At 42.5% G+C, this 21,052-nt stretch overlaps 4 protein-coding genes across 9 annotated transcripts in view; 1 reads left to right on the forward strand and 3 right to left on the reverse strand.

The window, feature by feature from the left end:
* The window catches only part of b3glctb (beta 3-glucosyltransferase b), a 34,740-nt gene extending 31,980 nt beyond the window's left edge, over window positions 1-2,760 (reverse strand). Inside the window, exons 1-3 of one of the 2 annotated variants that reach the window (XM_028982879.1) lie at window positions 2,626-2,760; window positions 1,795-1,859; window positions 922-953 (exon numbers count right to left, since the gene is read on the reverse strand). In XM_028982879.1, coding sequence (XP_028838712.1) covers window positions 922-953; window positions 1,795-1,859; window positions 2,626-2,669 — 141 coding nt within the window. In that variant the 5' untranslated portion in view covers window positions 2,670-2,760. The remainder of the gene's footprint in view (window positions 1-921; window positions 954-1,794; window positions 1,860-2,625) is intronic. The other variant, XM_028982880.1, reaches the window with a different exon arrangement.
* On the reverse strand, window positions 1,875-4,733 carry alox5ap (arachidonate 5-lipoxygenase-activating protein). Of its 5 annotated transcripts, none has more exons than XM_028982881.1 (6): window positions 4,592-4,733; window positions 4,408-4,489; window positions 4,144-4,195; window positions 3,666-3,736; window positions 3,343-3,424; window positions 1,875-3,165 (listed from the first exon to the last, which is right to left on the reverse strand). In XM_028982881.1, the coding sequence occupies exons 1-6, from the start codon at window positions 4,659-4,661 to the stop codon at window positions 2,959-2,961; spliced, it is 564 nt and encodes a 187-aa protein (XP_028838714.1). In that variant the 5' UTR covers window positions 4,662-4,733; the 3' UTR covers window positions 1,875-2,958. The 5 variants fall into 5 exon arrangements, with proteins under 5 accessions (XP_028838714.1, XP_028838717.1, XP_028838716.1 ...); XM_028982884.1 differs by having other exon boundaries at window positions 4,408-4,445; window positions 4,592-4,719; XM_028982883.1 differs by lacking the exon at window positions 4,144-4,195.
* Window positions 4,734-7,887: 3,154 nt separating this feature from the next.
* uspl1 (ubiquitin specific peptidase like 1) lies at window positions 7,888-13,128 on the reverse strand. The gene is made up of 9 exons (XM_028983673.1): window positions 12,974-13,128; window positions 12,440-12,581; window positions 11,925-12,047; window positions 10,799-11,465; window positions 10,544-10,654; window positions 10,339-10,468; window positions 10,042-10,167; window positions 9,792-9,952; window positions 7,888-9,466 (listed from the first exon to the last, which is right to left on the reverse strand). Exons 2-9 carry the CDS (start codon window positions 12,548-12,550, stop codon window positions 8,034-8,036), a joined length of 2,862 nt encoding a protein of 953 aa, XP_028839506.1. The 5' UTR covers window positions 12,551-12,581; window positions 12,974-13,128; the 3' UTR covers window positions 7,888-8,033.
* Window positions 13,129-17,175: 4,047 nt separating this feature from the next.
* On the forward strand, window positions 17,176-20,211 carry hmgb1a (high mobility group box 1a). The gene is made up of 5 exons (XM_028983301.1): window positions 17,176-17,332; window positions 19,186-19,349; window positions 19,436-19,581; window positions 19,700-19,874; window positions 19,966-20,211. The coding sequence occupies exons 2-5, from the start codon at window positions 19,203-19,205 to the stop codon at window positions 20,110-20,112; spliced, it is 615 nt and encodes a 204-aa protein (XP_028839134.1). The 5' UTR covers window positions 17,176-17,332; window positions 19,186-19,202; the 3' UTR covers window positions 20,113-20,211.
* The last annotated feature ends 841 nt before the right edge of the window (window positions 20,212-21,052 follow it).

Below are 21,052 nucleotides of genomic sequence, written 5' to 3' on the forward strand. Positions count from 1 at the left end.
ACACTGAACCAGCATGGCTACCACAGCATCCTGCAGCAGCATGCCATCCCATTTTAGTTGGACAATCATTTATTTTTATTTTATATTTTATTTAAACAGGACAATGAACCCCAAACACACCTCCAGGCTGTATAAGGGCTATTTGACCAAGAAGGAGTGATGGAGCAGATGACCTGGCCTCCACAGTCCCCGGACCTGAACCCAATCGAGATGGTTTGGGGTGAGCTGGACTGCAGAATGAAGGCAAAGGGGCCAACAAGTGCTAAACACCTCTGGGAACTCCTTCAAGACTGTTGGAAAACCATTTCAGGTGACGACCTCTTGAAGCTCATCGAGAGAATGCCAAGAGTGTGCAAAGCAGTAATCAGAGGAAAGGGCGGCTATTTTGAAGAAACTAGAATATAAAACATGTTTTCAGTTTTTTCACCTTTTTTTTGTTAAGTACATAACTCCAAATGTGTTCATTCATAGTTTTGATGCCTTCAGTGAGAATATACCAATGTAAATGGTCATGAAAATAAAGAAAACACATTCAACGAGAAGGTGTGTCCAAACTTTTGGCCTGTACTGTACATAAAGCCTACATCATTCATACATTGGACTGCGGTTGTTTTCAGCAAATTTACTATTTTTCTTAAACACATTTGCTGAGGTATAAGGCCTTTTGTAATAACACTGAGTTTATTAAAACCTGTCATATTACAAAATAATTTTAAGATATGATAAGTCCTTTATAGTATACATTTCAACATTACAACTGTATTAAGTAGCAGCACAGTTCAATCATTTGTGTTAAATGAGGGTGGAACTCCACATTTGAGACCTTTGATGTAGACAATGACAGGCCACTCTGTACTACACCCACAATGGACATAACTTTGGACCCATCAACAACATGCACTTTAAATATTTCAGACCTACCTTCAGACTATTCACAACACTGCACAGAAGAGCTGCAATGACATGACCCATGCTGTTAAAATAAGTCATACCTTTAGCTCAGCACAGTCACAAATGAACAAGGATGCATGGCGTTGGTGGCCATTTACTTGTGTGATCATGCAACTGCCCGTAAATCAACATCACTGGGACATTTATGGTGGGTAGAACCTCTGGTAGAACCTGAATCTTCCTCTCATTCATCTAAACCCTTAAATATGCTGCTAGAATATGTGTAAATGGCCAATAAGAATGGCCATTAAAAAAATCCCCCAAATCCCATGGAGACTTCTAGCGTGGAAATGTGTACTGAGTGGTGTACAGTACTGCAGTGCCCTCTACCTTTCCTGGCTTGAAAATCCCTGCATAATGCACATTTCATAACAACTTAAAATCAACACAACATAAACAACCACAAAAAATCTATATAACATAATCTATTATTCATCGTAAATTATAATATGTTATATAAATGACAGTCCTCTAAAGCTGTGATCATTTCCTAGCAATACCTTGGGTTGGCCGAATCACCACTGCAATATGTATGCAGAATTAATTCTATTATGACGCATTTGGGTTTCAAGAAGAAAAATAAGCGCTGAAATAACATCCACTAAGCAAATATACACCAAATGTACACAAAAACATGAATATGAACAGAAACCTATCAATGATTTCATTTCCCAGAGTGCTGCATGTGTAATGCTGTGGCTTCACTTCAGAAACGACCAGTGAAATGAAACTTTACTAGATTAATACTGGACAATATAGTAATACAATAGTTATAAAAGAGTTCATAAATAATAGTCGGCTTGGAAATGGCATGGAGCATAATCTATCAGATCATTTACTTACCGACTGAAAAAAGAGACACAAACGGGCATCCTTCCATGACACATGTGTGAACCCAGCAGGCACAACTGAAACATTGCAAATAGAGCTGACGGGGGGCTTGTAATTGGGTCAAAGTTATGGCACATAAAAAAAGACTACAATAGAAATGCATACATAAAATGATACAGAAATCGTGGGTTTCAGACAGAACGACGCGAACTTCCGGGTGTTGCCTTGTGTTGCCAGATTCCGTAAAATTACGGACAGCAGAGACATCTCATTTATGTTTTAATATCATGTAATGTTAGATAAAATGGCTAGTGGAAATATACAATGTGTTTGGTATAAGCAATAGACAATGTCAAACGTAATTCAAAAACTCCCAGTTTGCACAACCACATTTAAAACGCCAGAGAAGACTTGGCAACACCCAGAGGGCGACTTTAAAGGAACAGAAACTTCAAACGCAAATTTGTTTTCCATGGCAACCAAATAAGTCCAAATAGAAGAGAATATGTTCACTGCAGTAGGGCAATTTGGGATCATAAAGGAATGGAGCGATTAATTATTGATCACATAAACACTATATGTCACTATACTAGTCATACATATCACCAAACAAAATGCACCATTTGCATGGAGGAACAGGCAGCTGTTATTGTGACGTCATGAAAATGGGAGTAGTAGCAGTTAAACATTCTGATAAATGTGTTTGTTACAAACCCTTCATCCATTTTAGATCTGTTGTTTTACTTTAAATTGTCAGACATTCTTGGTTTGTTTCTTGTTATTTCGTACACGCCTTCATTACAGTGCTATGATGCAAAGACATGCAATGACGTCATTTTATACCTGGGAATGAAGTAGATTTGTGCAAGTTCACAGGTGTCATTCATCTTCTCAATATGAACAAACACAACGAACACTGACCAAATCTAAAGATTTCAAAAACAATATTGTGACTTAAATGAACAGCTACTATATGGCAGTCTAGAGGGAAAAAATACAGGTGACTAAAAAGTTCCAAACAGACTCTTTTGAGCATTGATTTGGTTAATGATCAATTTAGACATGCTTAGGCCAGCATAAAGAAGTGGTTTCTGTGTTACCACTATTAAATACAAGTCATTATAGCATTTTCATTTTGTAATTTTTCTGTAAAAAATTATGGCAAATTAAGATATTTCATTTGAACAGCACTGAAAAAAGTTTTTGCTTGGCCAAGGAGTTCATGGAATGAGGAGGAGGGTGGAAGCCGCATTGGTGATGGTTTGGATGTACTCCTTGTAATCGTTGCTCCAGTATTTCACCAGCAGGAAGTTGCCGATCCCCACCAAACACATCAGAAAGAGGAAGGACAGCACACGCTTTCCAAACAGGTACCCCAGGGTGCTGCCATGTAGGAAACACATTTTAAGTCAAAGGATGACGAAACCTCCAGGAAGGAAGTAGCGTGGGGCCAACAAAATGACACAACACTCAGAGCTAAGGGCCATGCTGAATATTAGGTTTATGCAGAGCAGCATGTGCATTTGTTATTTACAAGAACAGCCATGCTTTTCCCCTCACCTCTGAGATGTTTGCCCCATGTAGCCCACAAAATACTTTTGGCGAGAGAACAAGTACATCAGGCCTGCAAAGGCCGCTGCGGCTGCAAAAGGAGAAATTGCAATTTCACATATAGACTTATAGTAAAAAAAGTATTGTGGTACAAATAAAATGTTTGAATGACTGATGTTCTGTTTGTTAATGCAACCTGCACTAACAAAGGAGCATTCTTGTGTGGTTCCTGCAGAGGAAGTGTGGTTTCAGACCACATTCAGACCTTCAGATCCACCCTAGTAAAAGGCTCATTAAGAACTAAACTGAATAAACTGAATAGGCATATTCACCCTGACTCAAGCAGATGCCGGCACACCACATGATGGCCAGGAACGTTGGGTATAAATCCATGCAGTTGCGCCTGGAATATTCAAAGGGGAACATGAAAATTAGAACGATGGTAGAAAAGAAGGACTTCCTTCTCAAACTTCCTGTTCGAAAGGACTGATGTTCTTGATTTATCCACAAAGGTTTTGGTTTCTGGACAACGCCAAGTCTGTGAGTGCTCATGTTGTCTGCCCTATGGTTAATCCCAACATGCATTCAGCGACTGTTATCAGAGGTTCACACTCGGGTCAGTCCCAATACATAAACCTTGACTGAGCAGTTGGAATTGGACTTCCTAATTACAAGCTACAATCGGAAGTGGTTTAATGCCTTAAAATCATGCTGCTCATATTGCCATAGCAGCAAACATGCCGAGCCTTTCAGCCGACCACAACTGATCTGTTCCATCTACATTCATCGTTTATCTCGCTTGCCGTGTACCTGTCCAAAATAACTGCCAAATTCGTGTTTTACGCTGTCTCCACCACTGGTTCTGAGTAAAAATGCAAATGTAATGGAAAGTTCACTGTTCACACAGGATCCTGGGAAGTACTATGCAAATTACACAGTGACTATGAACAGAACAAATGCACACTGTTCATATAAGCAATTCACAATAATATTTATACCTACTCATTCAATTGCGATAGTAATAAGAACAATCTAATATCAAGAATTATAAAAAAAAAACATTTATATATTTACGTGGCAATGGACAGTCGTTCCAAGGCTGCAGGTTTAACCTGTTGAGATTTACAGTCTTTCTCCACTTTCAAAGCAAAGAATGCTTAAAAAAAGGTACATATCAAAACAATGTATTTAAAATTTACATACTTGTTTTAAAAAGTCACACGCTTTGACATAACTGGAGTAAAGTCTGAATACTTACCATTCTGCATGACACTTAAGAGAGTGACCAACACCAGAAGATAGATGTTCTCCATGATCTCGGTATTCATTTTTGGTTAATATGGTAGGTGGGTGTCTCACACCTGTACTCTGCAGCATACACTCTACAACTAAACCATGATATGAACTCACTTCTAAGCACCACCCTGTGAATTTCCTTTTGGGAGGGGCCTTTAGCCCATGTAAAATATACAGGCCGAACTCACAGAGAGACAATTATCTGAGAGAGCTATTTGATTTTATAGTCAAAAATACAGCTGCATTTTATACAACTGGTTTACAATTTTAGAAATGCCATTCAGTACATAAAGAAAATATAGTTTGAATGGGTGAACATGAATGGTGTTAGTTTTAACAGAATCCATTGCATTGATTTCATTTTTGGTTCAACCTTTTTTTTTTTTTTTGTCGAGTGTATTTTTTTTCAGATTTCTAAACATCAGATGTATCACGAGTGGATGCAGGCAGATTCTGATCAGAGCCACACTGCTGATGGAAGAGTGTCTCCTGCTGGTCAGTGTAAATAGAGCAATGCAAGTCATTAAAAAGCACTATTTGCAATATGCATTCACTAATAGGTTAAGTCTGTTGGCATGACATGGTTGAATATAGCAGGTCTCACCAGTACATCATCCTAATTATTTACCATTCATATGTTGTGTGGTCTGATAAGTAAAAGTAAGAACACTACTAAATTTGTTGAAGGCAGAAATAAATGTGACAGAAAATATACTGGTAGTCTAAATTGTGCAACCTGTAGCCTGCAGATTTATTAACAAAGAAATATCACATGTTCCTATACCCATTTTAGGTCTCTGTAGAGATTGTGTTGTTGTAAAGCCACTCCTTCGTTATTTTAGCTGTGGTCATTGTCTTGTTGGAAGGTTAACCTTCAGCCCAGTCGGGCTGAACATTCTTGAGAAGGTTTTCGTCCAGTATATCCCTGTACTTGGACACATTCATCTTTCCCTCGATTGCAACCAGTCGTCCTGTCCCTGCAGCTGCATAATGCTGCCACCACCATGCTTCACTTTTGGGACTGTATTGGACAGGTGATGAGCAGTGCTTGGTTTTCTCCACACGTACTGCTTAGAATTAAGGTAAAAACGTTATTCTCTTATTTCTCACCATCTAGGAGTCCTTCAGGTGTTTTATTTTTTGCAAACTCCATGCAAGCTTTCATGTGTCTTGCACTGAGGAGAGGCTTCCATCAAGCCACTCTGCCATAATGCCATGACTGGCGGAGGGCTGCAGTGATGGTTGGCTTTCTACAACTTTCTCCCATCTCCTGTGTTTTTGTGTTTTTCTGTCAGTATGGGGTGCTGTGTGTACATTAATGAGCTAAAAAAAAATGAACTTAAATGATTTTACCAAATAGCTGCAGTATAACAACAAGTGAAAAATTTAAAGGAGTCTCAATAGTGTCCGGACCCACTGGAGCTGCAACACAAAACAGTACATATCCGTCCTGAAAAATACCACATTAAACATAATGCACACACATTATTAAGGACTTGCAGTGCTTTACATTCCAAACACAGGTCATAGTTCAGTTCAAAGTCCATAATAAATACTGAAAAAGTTCTAGTGTTAGACTGCAAACAGACTTTAAGTATAGTCTGTTTGTGACATATATCATCATAATGGCATTCGAGTGCAGCCTTAAGATGGGCGTAGACCTCACCAGGCTTTCCCTTGCAGTGGTGCTGAATTCCCAAAAGCCGGTGCTGTCCAAGGTACCGGGTCACACGGTGGCACTGCACTTCAGTACTGTACACTAAGCTAAGATTAACTGCATCTACAATCCTTGTCCACTTTGTTCAAAACCATGTTAATGGTTTACAGCGCAGCATTTCCAATGCTCAAAAGTAAAAAAATAAAATAAAATAAAAAAAAGCAATCAGCAATACAGCAATCATGAGGCAGTTGCATTTTACTGTAGGGTCACACTGCACCCTTCCCATTTGAATTCACTTGAAGGCACTTAACTAGAATGCCATGAAAGTCTTTACTTTATTAATCAAATGCACCCTCTTAACATACACAGAACACGTTGCTTTAACCCATAACTGCAAAATCTTTAATTTGTTAACAGCCTACCTAAGACATTCTTGAATAAACCATTTTTATGTAATATTAGAACATATTTGAATGCAATGCTACCCGACTTGCTACCACTGTGTCCCTGAGCAAGTCACTTAACCCTTAGTTGCTCCGGATGGACTGTCCCTGTAACTACTGGATAAGGGAGTTGACTAAATGCCATAAATGTACAAATGTAGAGTGTCTTTACTTTACTTTACTTTACTTTACTTCACTTTTTTTAGCAGACGCTTTTATCCAAAGCGACTTACAAGAGGAAGACACCAGCAATTCTCGTTTGATTTCTATAGAATATTGAGTTTACAAACTAAGAGCCCTGATAAGGCTCAACTTGTCAGCGAGGAGCATGCTCAGATTGTTAGGTGCAAGACGAAGAAAAATTATAATGTATTTATACATTCTTGTATTGTTTGTGCAATGTGTACGCATGTGCGTGTGTAAGTGGATCATCTGGAGTGGTTTTATGGTGACTGCAGAGGCTCCAGCCAGGAGAGAGTTACAATAGTCGAATAGATGATTAACGACCTTTTCTGCTACTTAACTGACCAGATCAATATCCCAGTAGATACTTTTTCTTAAATGTTTTGAGCAGTATATTATTGTAAAAAATCTGTTTACATGATAAATGGAGCTTGTATAAACAAAGTTCTTTCCATATTTGGTTAAGATGAATATATGGATCAAGTTTGATGTTTATTTCCGCAATCAGTTAGAAGCTTGAAAATGACTTTATCCAGGTCCTGGAGACCAGTGTCTAAACCTCTCAGTCTACTGCCACCCAGTTCACGGTTTTAATCAGGTCCGTCAGAGCAGGGCTTGGCTGGTGAGGCCTTGTCTCTGTTTTATGGCATTTAATCCCGTAGGAATCAGTGTTCAGGGTCAACATGAGCCGGTTTCTCAGTAAGCTCACTGCTGAGTGAATCAAAAGGACAATTTGGTACAAATCCACGAGGGATAAAACTTAACAATCGAGGATTACAATTTTGTTGCTTTTTATGAGCAAATCAAATCAAATGCAAGTCCTCATTGATTTGTCACACTACTGGCTGATTGGCCTCTACTACTGTACATAAAAACCAATAATTTTTTTTGTAAATACATTTTAATATTTCAATTGTCTACCTTTTGACTTTCTTTTAGTTATGTACATTTTGATATTAATTAAAAAAAACATTAAAATTATACATAATTTATTATAGCCATGAGGTTTTGTACAAAAATGTTACAATCAATAAAGATTTGATGGTACAAAAATAATCAACCCATTCCCAGCCTCAATTAGGACTCAAACAACGTAAACCGTGTTTATGATCTCAAACTTAAAAAAACAGATCCAAGGTGCTAAAGTCTGTACTTTCCATGGCAGCCTGGGGCGCATCAACCCCGATGAACTCTGAAAAGAAGTCCTCCTGCGTCAAGGATGGGTTGTAGAGAAGAGTCTGTGCATCACTGGAGACCAGGGTTTCCTTGCTGTTCTGCTGGCTGCCGTTGGCCAGCGTCTCCATCAGGCCTGTGCTGTCGGGGGACAGGTTGCTGGCTGGAATGACAGTGGGGGACAGCAGGTCGTTGAAGAACTGGTCAGATCCTGGGCTGTCGTAGGTGCTGGAGCTGACTGTTGAGGGCGAGCACAGCTCGGTGCTGTCGGGTCGGGGTGTGGTCTCGCCACTGCCCAGCAGCTGATTGAGCTTGGCCAGCTTTTTCTTCTTCGCTTTCAGCTTCTTCATCAACTTCAGACGTAATACATCCGTGCTGCTAAGGTTCTCAGGTAACGACTGACCTGGGGACCTCTTACTGCTGATTTTTTGGAGCTCATTACTGCTAACTGACACTGGTGAATAACCAGACGGTTTCTGTACAGAACCCAGGGTCGGGGGGGGAGAGGGCTTGATGAACATGGGCTTTGAGATGTCAACGGGGACCACAGGGTTATCTTTTTGATTTGTTGGACTGCCTTTCCGATGTGTAAAAGCAGAGAAGACATCAGCTGCTACTGGTGAAATTTCACCCTTATTAGACTTCAGGACAACCTTGGTCTTGGATGGTATCTCCTTCTTTGATACAGGTGTAGAGTGGACCGATGGATGCTGTCTAAGTAAAAAAGACAAACTTGCAGCAGTGGACGGTGCCACTGGAACTGCAGTAATTTGGGGTTCAACGGTGGTGGACTCTGAGGCAGGGGCCAGTGCAACAGTGGGCATTACCACCTCGGCTTCTGCTTGCGAGGGCTTTGGCGTGGTTGCTTTCAAGGCCTGTGGGATTCTCTTGTTTCTCTGGCCCTTGGGGGGCTTCGCAACGGGACTTACGGCCACAGTATCTTGAACTTGCGGTTTTGGTGTGGCAGGTAGAGTGGCATCCGTGGTCTCACTGAGGTCCTGGCCCTTGTCGTCATCGGCCACGTTTACCTCCACTAGTGTAAGGGTTACAATGTCATTGTGGGAGAGACTCTCGAAGGCGTCCAACAGTGTGGTGCTGCCTACCATGGTGTCATTGTTTTGGCCAACTGCATCATGACTTTTATTCAGCGTGAGCGCCTCAACAACTACTGTGTCGTCCAGAGAAGAAAGTGATAGATCCGCTGGCTGGGCACTGATGCTTTTGATGAGTTTGTGAGGACTCTTCATCTCTTCGGGTGTTTTGTTCTCACTGAATTCAGCCTCCCAGAACACCACATGGATTTGTTTGGCTGGGATGTTGAGCTGTTTGTGAGCTACGCAGTGCGGGTGCTTCAGATCATCAAATTCTAGCCAGGACCCTGGGGAGGAAATTAACATAATGTGAGAAAGGGAATTTTAATGACACTCTCCTTACCAAAGCGAACCACGGCAGGGAGAAGAGTGACAAGTTGATGCTTCTGCACTGCAGTGACATAAATAGAACACAGTAATCATGTGTGTATGTATTCAGATGAGATTTACATACATAAGACACAGATGTTAAGACATTTCATTTATGGCATTTCATTTTGCTAACAATAGTGAAAACGCCTTTCCGTTTGATTTGTGTGGATGCGGTAGACTAAGCAACTGCAGATAGAGGCAATCAAAATCTAAGCCTTAGACAAAGTATTTCAAACTCACCATCTGGCTGTCGGATCCAGGCAATAAAGTGCTTCAGTTTATTATTGTACTGTATTACTGCTGTGACCGCATAACTTGAGCCCTTGAAGCTGAAGGAGTATGTAGTAACATCATTCTGAGGTAATCCTTCAACAAAGTGTAGAACAAACACTGGGGGTAATCTGGCGGGGAGAAAAGACATTAATTTAAATCACACACAACTCAAAGAACCAAACCCTGATGAACGTGTAGACTAAGAAGATGTAATTACCTTTCGAAAACCATCTTCCTTTTCTGGTTCTTCCGATGGCAATGACTACACGGTGAGCGATGGGCTGCATTAAGCGGGTGCCAGTCCGGCATGATGTGTGTGAATGTAGTGATGACCTTCTCAACACTTAATTCCACCAAAAAAAAAAAACAAAAAAAAAAAACATGCATTTATTAAAATTTCTCCATTATTTGTACTACAGCATATGATAGTGGAGACCTACCAATGAAATCTATTTGAAGGAAACTGAAAAAGAATCTTTTTTTTTTTTGCCCTACAATATCTCTGCATGTTTACCTGTTGTTGAATGTGTGTCCACAGGAATCACACTCAAATTCCCACTGATATGAGTGAAGAAACAGATCCTGAGCATCATGGTCCAACTTGAGAAGAAGTGGGAGGGCTATCACAGGTGTCTCCTCTTGTCCTGTTAAACAAATTAAAGTCAAACACCAAACATGACCTCAACATACCACAAAATGCTTGGCCCCCTGCTTCTTACCCAGAGTGCATTTCATTTTGGGCTTGAGGAGCTTAAAGACATTTGATCGAAGCTCAGACAGCTTGTTCTCCACTTCCTGCAGCGTCTCTCTGGAAACTATGGCAACATTATCTAAAGCAATCAAGTAAGAGAAAATTTAATTAGGTTTGCCAATGCCCATCAAATTGTACATAAATCTAATTCTGACTATAGACTGTAAAACTGCATAAAAAAAATATTAATTAAAATTAAACAAAAAAAAGTTCTTTCACAAACCTTTTTCAACTTGTTCCTTGGACTTAACTAATGCAGCTACATCATCATATCCACTACACAAACTCCAGAGATGAGACGAACGCTGGTTAGTCCCATTCTCTCCACCAGATGACAAAGAACGCTTTAACGTCTTGCACTGCACCAAGGCCACCAGCAAGACGTCCAGCCAGCACAACTTGTGTTCATTTTTCCAGAACAGGTGAGGTTCAACCAGATCCATAATGGGACTCTTTTGCAGAAGCTCCTCAACAGAGGTTCCATCGGCAGACTCATCTGCAATGCTCGACACATCTTCCTCTAGGACAACAAGTGCCAGAGTGGAATTCACCTGCCCATTGGCCTCTGGTGGTATTCTGTCAGCTTGTTTGATGGGAAGCTCCACCTCAAGGCATCTATTGAGCGCATTTTCCTTGTGGCTCAAAGTTCTGTCGATTTCTTCAGTGTTGTTGCCTTCAGGAGGGCATGACACCTCACAGCTGATTGGATCATTGGAGTCGGACATACAGAACCCAATAGAATCTTCTGATTTAAGACGTTTAGAAGAGGGGGATGAGTTGAATTCGTCAAGGCTACAAGCAATTTTTCTTTTGTGAAAGTCTTCATCAAGGCTCGTGGTGAGGCTGGCCTGGATGGCCTCCAAGGGTCTGCTGACCAGGGGGAAAAGGCACTACACACACAAAAAAAAAAGGTAGGGATAAGAGAAAACATCAGCAAATATCAGAAACACAAACACATGTGCATGGGGCAGTGGTGGCCTAGCGCCTAATGAAGCAGACTCGCAACTGAGCACCAAGGTGCTTAATTTTGCTTAAATTTAATCCCCCCTCCAATAATGTCTATCACTCAACAGCGGTAGGTATGTAGGAAAGGAGGGAGGTTGACAGGAATGCTGTTTTAGGTCACATAAGGGCTATATGATTTCTCTCTCTCACTAGGGTGGTAGTAGCCTAGTGGGTAACACACTTGCCTATGAAGCAGAAGGCCCAGTGTCCCTGAGCAAGACACTTAACCCTAAGTTGCTCCAAGGGGACTGTCCCTGTCACTGCTGATTGTAAGTTGCTCTGGATAAGGGCGTCTGATAAATGCTGTAAATGTAAACATAAGGGCTATAAAATCTCTCTCTCACTTGAGGGCTTGAACAGAGCGTGATTCTGTCATCTTTGCTGATCGAGTACGAGCGGAGCACATTGGCCTGTCCATTCGCAGCACACCACGGGCAGTTATCTGCAGGAGTCAGCTTGTCTTGCACCTACAGTGAGCAAAGCAAAAACGAATGACAAAGGTGGAGCTGAGAAAACATTTTTCGGATAATCCATCTGATTGTTTCTCATCGCATTGACAACAATTATCAACATCAACATCGTTGTCGTCGTCATCATAATCCAACATTTTTTTAGAATTTTTATTTTTTTTAAGATTAATCTAACTGCCTGTTAACCGCATATTTATGCTTTTCTAGGCTAAGTACACTCTGTAGGTTCAGGTATAAATCGTTTGCCTTTTAAAAAAAAAAAAAAACAGATTTCCGTTTCAAAAAGATTTCTAAACAATTTGGTGGAAAAAAAATATTTTGAGCACTTTCAGATTAGAGTTCAGCTTTGCACAAGTGACAGGGAGTTCGGAGAGCTGTGTTGAACTGACTTTTCCCAAATACCCCGCCTGGGACAGGTGTGTACTCCCTATACCAGTTCCTTCATCACAGGGGCTCCAGTTACTTGTTGCCATCCTTCGCAGTGCGCTTAACATTACCATGTCACTGCTGCCCTGCTCCCCATTTCTGGTGCTGAAACATACACAACATGCATGAAACACACCACTTGTTTTTCCAATCCAGGGTGCAAAATTCAGAACTTAATAGCCTAAAGGGCCAACAGCTTTGACGTTGACTACTTATTTGTCGATAGTCCGTACGTTATTTATTGCGTTTGAATTAGTTAAAAGGTTAAAAGACGCGAAGTCCAGATAACGGGGTTTGAATTAAAGCATTTCACTGCATATCATACCATGTATGACTGTGCATGTGACAAATAACATTTAAATTTGAATGCCGGGCTGCTAGCCGGCCGGTTAGCCCGCCATGATCTGAATGAAGAGCAACGTCAAAACTTGCGCCTTTTTTATCCACTTAAACACGACGGCGCGCCAACGAGGACACTTTCCATTTGTTCCACTTACCTCGAAGCCGAGGGTCATCATTGTCGCGTCGCGTTCAAGAAAAGCCCACACGGCCACGACACACCGCTTTGTACCTCAACACATGTGCTTCGTTCGGCCAACGTTCTGCTTCCGGCAGGGTAACGAGGAAGCCGCGCTTCCGTCTGCAGCGCCCCCAGATGGCCGGTAGGTTTATAGCAGGCAAGGTTGTTTTTCGGTAAACTGCAAGTCGCTGTTTACGCAAGCCATCCTGTTTAGGCCTCCATGCGTGTGTACATGTATATACACACACGCATACATGTGTGTGTGTGTGTGTGTGCGTGTGTGTGTGTGTATACTCAGACAAATACATACAGTAAAGGCCAAAATTTGAACACACCTTCTCATTCAATGTGTTTTCATTATTTTCATGACCATTTACATTGGTAGATTCTCACTGAAGGCATCAAAACTATGAATGAACACATGTGGAGTTATGTACTTAACAAAAAGTGGAGACCTGGCCTCCACAGTCACCGGACCTGAACCCAATCGAGATGGTTTGGGGTGAGCTGGACCGCAGAGTGAAGGCAAAGAGGCCAACAAGTGCTAAACACCTCTGGGAACTCCTTCAAGACTGTTGGAAAACCATTTCAGGTGACGACCTCTTGAAGCTCATCGAGTAGAATGCCAAGCAGTAATGTGCAAAGCAGTAGTCTGGCAGGTTAGATAATAAAAGTTGGTTGACAGCCATTTTTAGGTCTCTGCAGAGAATGTGTTGTGAAGCCACTCCATTATTTTAACTGTGTTCTTAGGGTCATTGTCCTGTTGGAAGGTAAACAGCTGCAAAACACCCCCACAGCATGATGCTGCCGCCACCATGCTTCAGTGTTGGGACTGTATTGGACAGGTGATGAGCAGATGCCTGGTTTTCTCCACACATACCGCTTTTAATCAAACACAGCTGGACTCAAATGAAGGTGTAGAACAATCTCAAGGATGATCAGAGGAAATGGACAGTACCTGACTTAAATATATGAGTGTCACAGCAATAGAAGCGGCCCCGTAATAAAAAGGTTGCCAGTTCGAATCCCGATCCGCCAAGGTACCACTGAGGTGCCCCACACTGCTCCCTCATTGTGTCCCCATGTGCTGTGCTGTGCTGTGTATCACAATGATAATCAAAATAATAATAAAGAGAAGTGATTGTCACATGTGATACACAGCAGCACAGCACACGGTGCACACAGTGAAATCTGTCCTCTGCATTTATCCTATCACCCTGAGTGAGCAGTGGGCAGCCATGACAGCGCCCGGGGAGCAGTGTGTGGGGACGGTGCTTTGCTCAGTGGCACCTCAGTGGTACCTTGGCGGATCGGGATTCGAACCGGCAACCTTCTGATTACGGGGCCGCTTCCTTAACCGCTAGGCCACCACTGCCCAATCACTTCACTTACGTAGGACCATGTGATATTTCAGTTTTTCTTTGTTAATAAATCTGCAAAAATGTCTACATTTCTATGTTTTTCTTTCAGTATGGGGTGCTGTGTGCACATTAATGAGGGAAAAATGAACTTAAATGTTTGCAAATGTAGCAAATGGATGAAATATGACAAAGAGTGAAAAACTTAAGGGGGTCTGAATACTTCCGTACCCACAGTGTGTGTGTGTGTGTGTGTGTGTGTGTGTGTGTGCATGTGTGTGTTTATATATACATATATACAAATGTAATAAAAATTTTGCAACATGTATTGTTATGTCTGTATGTGGGTTTGTTGGTGTTTGTTGTCACTTTTAAGTGCAGTTTGGTGGCGTAATTGGTGGCATCATCCTATTGGCTGTGACTGAAGCAATCTGAAGCGCACTTTCGTCTCATTTTTGCCACCTGACACACACGCACCTGCCATCGTTACCTCACCACTTTGTGGCGTGAACCCCAGAACATCGGGAGACGCTAAAGCTTTTGTGGGGCTCTGACCTGTCTCTGTATTTTTCATCCTATGTATTGTAATTTGTGCCATATTCTGTTTAGTATTTTATAGAGAGACAAGACGATGTGGCGTTTTAATAGTTAAGTCCAAAAAAATGAGTCTTTCTGCAGAGGTGAGGCTGTTTGGACTCACAACTTCAGATCAGAGGGTTAATTTGTTTTCAGGATGGTGCCCTCCACTCCACAATAACAGACCATCTACGAGTTGCATGAAGGACAGTCAAGCCGTGGAGTGCTGCGTTAGATGACCTTGCATCCACTGTCTACAAGCCTAAATCTAACAGTGATGGTTTTGGATGTGCTTGGATGGAGAGGGTGGAGAGCAAAAACAGGAAACAGGTGGTGGTGAAAGCCTTCCCAGCGGTTACCTCATTAATATTTTTAAAGGAATGTAAAGGCTGTGCAAAGATGTAATGAATATAATGTTACATATTGTTATTTTGGCGTAACAGCACATTTGGCAGTAGCCCTATTTTTATAAAAGTCCCTGCAGTGAGGACGTCTCATGCTGCTGACCTGCTTCGTTATCTGCAGAGACAATAACAGAGCCATGATCTCGGCTGAGAAGCTGTGAATTGAATTCTACTTCTGGCAACTTGAGGTTGTCTTGTTCTGATGTCAGTGCTTTAAAACCAAGATGCCCACTGCATTATTCCCCATGATTTTGGCCTGAATACTGAGTTTAAATTTCAATTAGGGTATGTTTGCAAGTATAGATGCTTAGGCCAAGTGCATGGTTTTTACGAACGTAAGTATCTCACATGTGCATTTCTCCTAGTAAGAATGTTACTGCATATATGCAGAATAGTCATATTGGATGTCTGAAATTTAATTCTGGATATCTGAAATGGCAGATATTTTTTGCTAAAATAATGTCATATCTACTTGTGATTAGATATCTAAACTACATTTGTATATCCCTGTAATTGCATTGTGTCTAGTTATAAATGTAATTGAAGGTTTCAGAAATATAATTTAGACTTGTCATAATACAAATTGTGGATGTCCATAATGGGATTTTTAATAGTGACAATGTACTGTGGAAATTCAGAATATCATTATGGATATCAGAAATGTGTTTTTAATTTTGCATATCCAAAATGAATAGTGTGAATAGTAAGAACGGGATTGTAAATATCTCACATGTGCATTTGTTACATTTACATTTTTACATTTACTGCATTTATCAGACGCCCTTATCCAGAGCGACTTACAATCAGTATTTACAGGGACAGTCTCCCCCTGGAGCAACTTAGGGTTAAGTGTCTTGCTCAGGGACACAATGGTAGTAGGTGGGATTTGAACCTGGGTCTTCTGGTTCATAGGCGAGTGTGTTACCCGCTAGGCTACTACCATCCCCGTTACTGTTACTGCATGAAACAAAACAAAAAAAAGATACAGTACAGGCCAAAACTATGAATGAACACATGTGGAGTTATGTACTTAACAAAAAGTGGAGACCTGGCCTGCACAGTCACCGGACCTGAACCCAATCCAGATGGTTTGGGGTGAGCTGGACCGCAGAGTGAAGGCAAAGGGGTCAACAAGTGCTAAACACCTCTGGGAACTCCTTCAAGACTGTTGGAAAAGCATTTCAGGCGATGACGTCTTGAAGCTCATCGAGAGAATGCCAAGAGTGTGCAAAGCAGTAATCAGAGCAAAGGGTGGCTGTTTTGAAAAAAATACAATTTAAAACATGTTTTCAGTTATTTCACATTTTTTAAGTACATCGACACATTGATACTTTGATGCCTTCTGTGAGAATCTACCAATGTAAATGGCCATGAAAACAAAGAAAACACACTGAATGAGAAGGTGTGTCCAAACCTTTTGGCCTGTACTGTATGTAGAAAACTCATTCTGCATGTCTGAAACAGACAGCCCAATGGACACGAATGGGAAACGTGACGTCATTTCTCCTTGGCAGAATAACGTGGTGCGTGTCTAAAAGAGAAATCGCGGATGGGAAGGGCTTCGTCGTGGACTTCAGAAACGCCAGTTTTGACTGGGAACAACGACGTGACGGATACCCGCCGTGCATTTCCACTCCGGGCATTAGACGTCGAAAGCGCTCGCCATACGCGCAGGCCCCGCCGCGAAACGCACAGAATTCCGTGCCGAGGCCGCGGTTCCCCGGCGCCGTTCGTATTCACGCGCCGTTTAAAACTCGCGTGACGTGGCGCGCCCGGCGGCCAATCGCGCGTCGCCCGTTATTAGGACAATGGAGGGCCGCCGGCCAATCGGCGCCGCGCTCGACTTGGCGGCAGCCAATGGCGCGGCGGCCCCGCGGAGAGTAGCGTTACGGACGCGAGGGGAGACTGCGCACCGCCGTCGCGTCCACACGCAGCCATTGCAGCACAACTGCGAGCCAGCACCAGTGCGCCGTACCGCACACGAACCACGAAGTGTCGGTAAGTAGCGAACTTACCGGGGGGTGGAACGCGACGGACGTCCCCACTGCGTCCTGTCGTCGACAGTTTGTCGTTTTTAATTTTTTACATTTAAAAAAAAAAAAAAAAATTTCCGCCCCTACGAAAACGTGAAATGCGTATATAATAATATTAATAACAATAGCGACAACAAACCCACGAAATTGTCCAGACACGAAGAATACGGGCACGACGAGGCGCCGTGCGAGGGGACGAAATGCGCGTTTTCGCGAAGAATAGGTTTTAAACGGGCCGTGTTTTTATGGCGACTTGAAAAAGAAAAAAAAAAAAAAAAGAAGAATAAGAACGGGGGAATATGTGACTCGCACTACGCGGACAGCCGGTTAAACATCGCGTACGAAACACGGCGGATCGGGGCCATTGCAGCGCCTGTCATGCGAACGCACGGAATCGCGAGAATTATTAAGACGGAGGACCGGTGTCGCGACAACAACAAAAAATAAATAAATTGCTAGTGGCCTAAATGCGGTTCTCTGACGCACGGCTGTGCGTTTGTGGGTGTAAAATGAGGAGTGGAAGGGACGAAAACATCATCCCGGGATCTGCGCTTTACTGTAATGGCTGACTGTACTTGCATAGGAAACGAGGCTGAGCCCGTCAGACAGGCGCAGTTTCGCCTCCAACTTTTTTTCGGGCCGCGCTCTCCGCCGAAAACGGCGGAAAACGGCAAAAAAATCCGCCGCTCCCCGGTCGCCGCGGCTCCTGCGCGCCCGATCGCGGTGCGAAATCGGCCGCCGGAGGGCGGCGGGGGCCCCGGCGGCGGCGGGCTCCGCTCCTGCCCTCTCGCAGCGCGCCGCGTAATGGCTGTGCGCCGACACAAAGAGAAGGAGCCATATTCCCTGCGCCAGTCGACGAAGACGGGCGGCCATTCCGGAGCCCCGCGGCGGGGCTGCGCGCGTCGGGGCTGGCGGCGCTCGGCGGAGCGGGAGCGGCGGGGCCGCGGCCGCCCGAAAAGCGAGCGGGAAGGCGGGCGGAGACATTTGGGGGGGACTTTCTTTCATGAGGAAGGCTTTCGCACAAAATGGAAGAAGAAATATTGCCGTCGCCGCTGACCTCCTTTTCCTCGGCGAGATCCAATGCGCCATTGCTACTTTTTTTATTATTTTTTTTTTTATAAACACACTTCGTCGGTCCGGCGGCTCGTTTTAATGGGAATATTGTGCGTTTTGGGGCGTTTTTTTTTTCTTTTTAATTTTTTTACGTCGTCGTGAGGTTTTACACGTTTTCGACTGGAATGTGCGATTTGAAGGGCACAAGTCCCCCCCCCCCCCTCCACAAAATTAAACAATTTCACGTCATCGGAGGAATTTTATGCCGCTTTTTACGGGGCGACACATCGATACATGGCGCATTGTAAAGCCGCCGGCCTTTACGTATTATTTATTCTTATTTAAAAAAAAAAAAAAGTAAAGTCACTCTGGACTCGTTCCTAGGGGCGCTTAAAAGTTTCCACGCGGACCAAAAAACAAAACCCTCCCAAACTTCGGCAAAAATGACAATTGTAATAAAGTAAGGAATAAATTTTAATACATAATCCCACAAACATGGCCACTCTTGGAAACATTCATGGCTGAATAAAAAAAGTCTATACATATATATTATTGTTTACTTAGATAGGACTTTTTCTGGTGGATATCCTATTGATGCCAAGAGGGAAACAGTTGCACATGAACTTTGGGAACAGGAGAATGAATAACTGTAATGTCCACAAATGCGAGATTGCATCTAATTATAGACTTTGTCCTACCCCCCCCCCCCCCCCCTCCCCAATTTTGTTTTTTTTTTCCCTTCTTCTTTTTTCTCTTTTTCTTTAGATATTTTCGGAAGGAAGATGGGAAAGGATCCTACTAAACCGAGAGGAAAGATGTCCTCTTATGCCTACTTTGTGCAGACATGCAGGGAGGAACATAAAAAGAAACACCCAGATGCATCTGTCAACTTCTCAGAGTTCTCCAAGAAGTGCTCTGAGAGATGGAAGGTGGGCATTTGTTGGCCTTACGATGTTCATGCCTCAAGTGTACGTACACATTTGAGTAGAATTTTATTTGTAATTTTGCATTCCAGACCATGTCGGCTAAGGAAAAGGGCAAATTTGAAGATATGGCCAAGCTTGACAAAGCACGTTATGAAAGAGAGATGAAAAACTACATCCCTCCCAAGGGAGAGAAGAAGAAGAGGTTTAAAGACCCCAATGCTCCCAAGAGACCTCCGTGAGTATTTATTTATTATTTTCTGTGGTTGAGTCTACAAGTGAGCATCTGAAGGCTCCTTGGTAACATCCCTGAAGAGTGCATGTGGTTAAGTCTTAACATTTGTTTGGTTCCTCAGGTCCGCCTTCTTCATTTTCTGTTCCGAGTTCCGGCCCAAGGTGAAGGCAGACACTCCTGGCTTGTCAATTGGAGATGTAGCCAAAAAGCTGGGAGAAATGTGGAATAGCACCTCATCCGAGGACAAACAACCCTATGAGAAGAAGGCAGCCAAATTGAAGGAGAAGTATGAGAAGGTATGACGAGCCATGGCGTGTCTTGTGCATTAGGTTCTTAAAAACAATAACGCACAGTGAGACTGACCATCCTTTATTTCTCCACCTGAAGGACATTGCAGCTTACCGTTCCAAGGGTAAAGTGGGTGGCAGCACCACAAAAGCCCTTGCCAAGCAAGACAAGAAGGATGATGACGATGATGATGAAGAGGATGAGGAGGATGAAGACGACGACGATGATGAGGATGATGATGAATAAACCGGTCACATATTGAGCCCAGTCTCTTGTTTATAAAGCATTTAACCCCCCTGTACACACTTCACTTAAGACTAAGTAAAGAAAAAAAAAAAAAAAAAAGAACTAAGGCTGTGTATATGATATGTTTTTAAGCTGTACAGTTTTTTCCCTCCTTTTTTTTTTGTATAGTTAACACTAAAAAAAAAAAGTGTCATCTGTGTTTGTATCCCACCTTTCTGATTTATTAGTGATCGTTCCTAAGCCACTATCCTTGCCTGGTACAGTTAGAGGGGGCTTGTAAATTGGCTTGGAACCGGCAGGATTCCTGGAGGTGCTCAGCACTCAACTTAGTTTCATGTGGGGTTGCGGTTTTTATCCTGGTGTTTTTGTGCCTCTTTTTTTTTTTTTTTTTTTTTTTTGGGCTGTCTTTTTGTTTGTCTTATTTTCTTACCTTTTTTTTTTTTTAATAGCATATTATCATTCAAATGCCGTATCATGAAATTCTTTTACTGTACTTTGAATACCACTGTAATTGCGACAGTTATTAAAAAAACAGCTGTTTTATTGATATTCTGATATGCTTCTGACATCAATAAACTTTTTTTTTTTTTTTTAATAAAATGAAATCCTCTTTGTATCCAGGCGCCGTGTTGTGAATGACCACAGATTAAATATGGCAGACTTGACTCGTGCAGAAGAACTTTAAACTGCTAATGGGGAATGAACAACTTACAAGAAGTAGTTCCAGGGACAGTCGTCCCCCCCGGACACAGTCGGGGTGAAGCGTCTTGCTCACTGACACAATGGTAGGAAGTGGGGTTTGAACCTGTGACTGCCTGGTCTTCTGTTTATTGCTGAAATAAAGTCATAATTATGAACGCTCTCATTAGAACTGTAATGCCTGGTGTTCCACCAGGTTGCGCAGATGGAGCTGAAGATCTTTGCCATACCATGGTGTCTT

The sequence above is a fragment of the Denticeps clupeoides genome, chromosome 6 (assembly GCF_900700375.1).
Source record: "Denticeps clupeoides chromosome 6, fDenClu1.1, whole genome shotgun sequence".
Classification (NCBI taxonomy): domain Eukaryota; kingdom Metazoa; phylum Chordata; class Actinopteri; order Clupeiformes; family Denticipitidae; genus Denticeps; species Denticeps clupeoides.

Excerpts from the sequence above, each read along its gene's own strand:
- uspl1 (XM_028983673.1), bottom strand. The coding sequence starts at position 12,550 with ATGGTAATGTTAAGCGCACTGCGAAGGATGGCAACAAGTAACTGGAGC. Across the intron at positions 10,469-10,543 it reads CAAAATGAAATGCACTCTGG|GACAAGAGGAGACACCTGTG; the intron begins GTAAGAAGCAGG and ends TTTGTTTAACAG. Across the intron at positions 9,467-9,791 it reads CTGGATCCGACAGCCAGATG|GGTCCTGGCTAGAATTTGAT; the intron begins GTGAGTTTGAAA and ends TTTCCTCCCCAG.
- alox5ap (XM_028982881.1), bottom strand. The coding sequence starts at position 4,661 with ATGAATACCGAGATCATGGAGAACATCTATCTTCTGGTGTTGGTCACT. Across the intron at positions 4,490-4,591 it reads CTTAAGTGTCATGCAGAATG|CATTCTTTGCTTTGAAAGTG; the intron begins GTAAGTATTCAG and ends CCTTTTTTTAAG. Across the intron at positions 3,425-3,665 it reads CGGCATCTGCTTGAGTCAGG|CCGCAGCGGCCTTTGCAGGC; the intron begins GTGAATATGCCT and ends CTCCTTTTGCAG.
- hmgb1a (XM_028983301.1), top strand. The coding sequence starts at position 19,203 with ATGGGAAAGGATCCTACTAAACCGAGAGGAAAGATGTCCTCTTATGCC. Across the intron at positions 19,350-19,435 it reads AGTGCTCTGAGAGATGGAAG|ACCATGTCGGCTAAGGAAAA; the intron begins GTGGGCATTTGT and ends TTTGCATTCCAG. Across the intron at positions 19,582-19,699 it reads AATGCTCCCAAGAGACCTCC|GTCCGCCTTCTTCATTTTCT; the intron begins GTGAGTATTTAT and ends TTGGTTCCTCAG.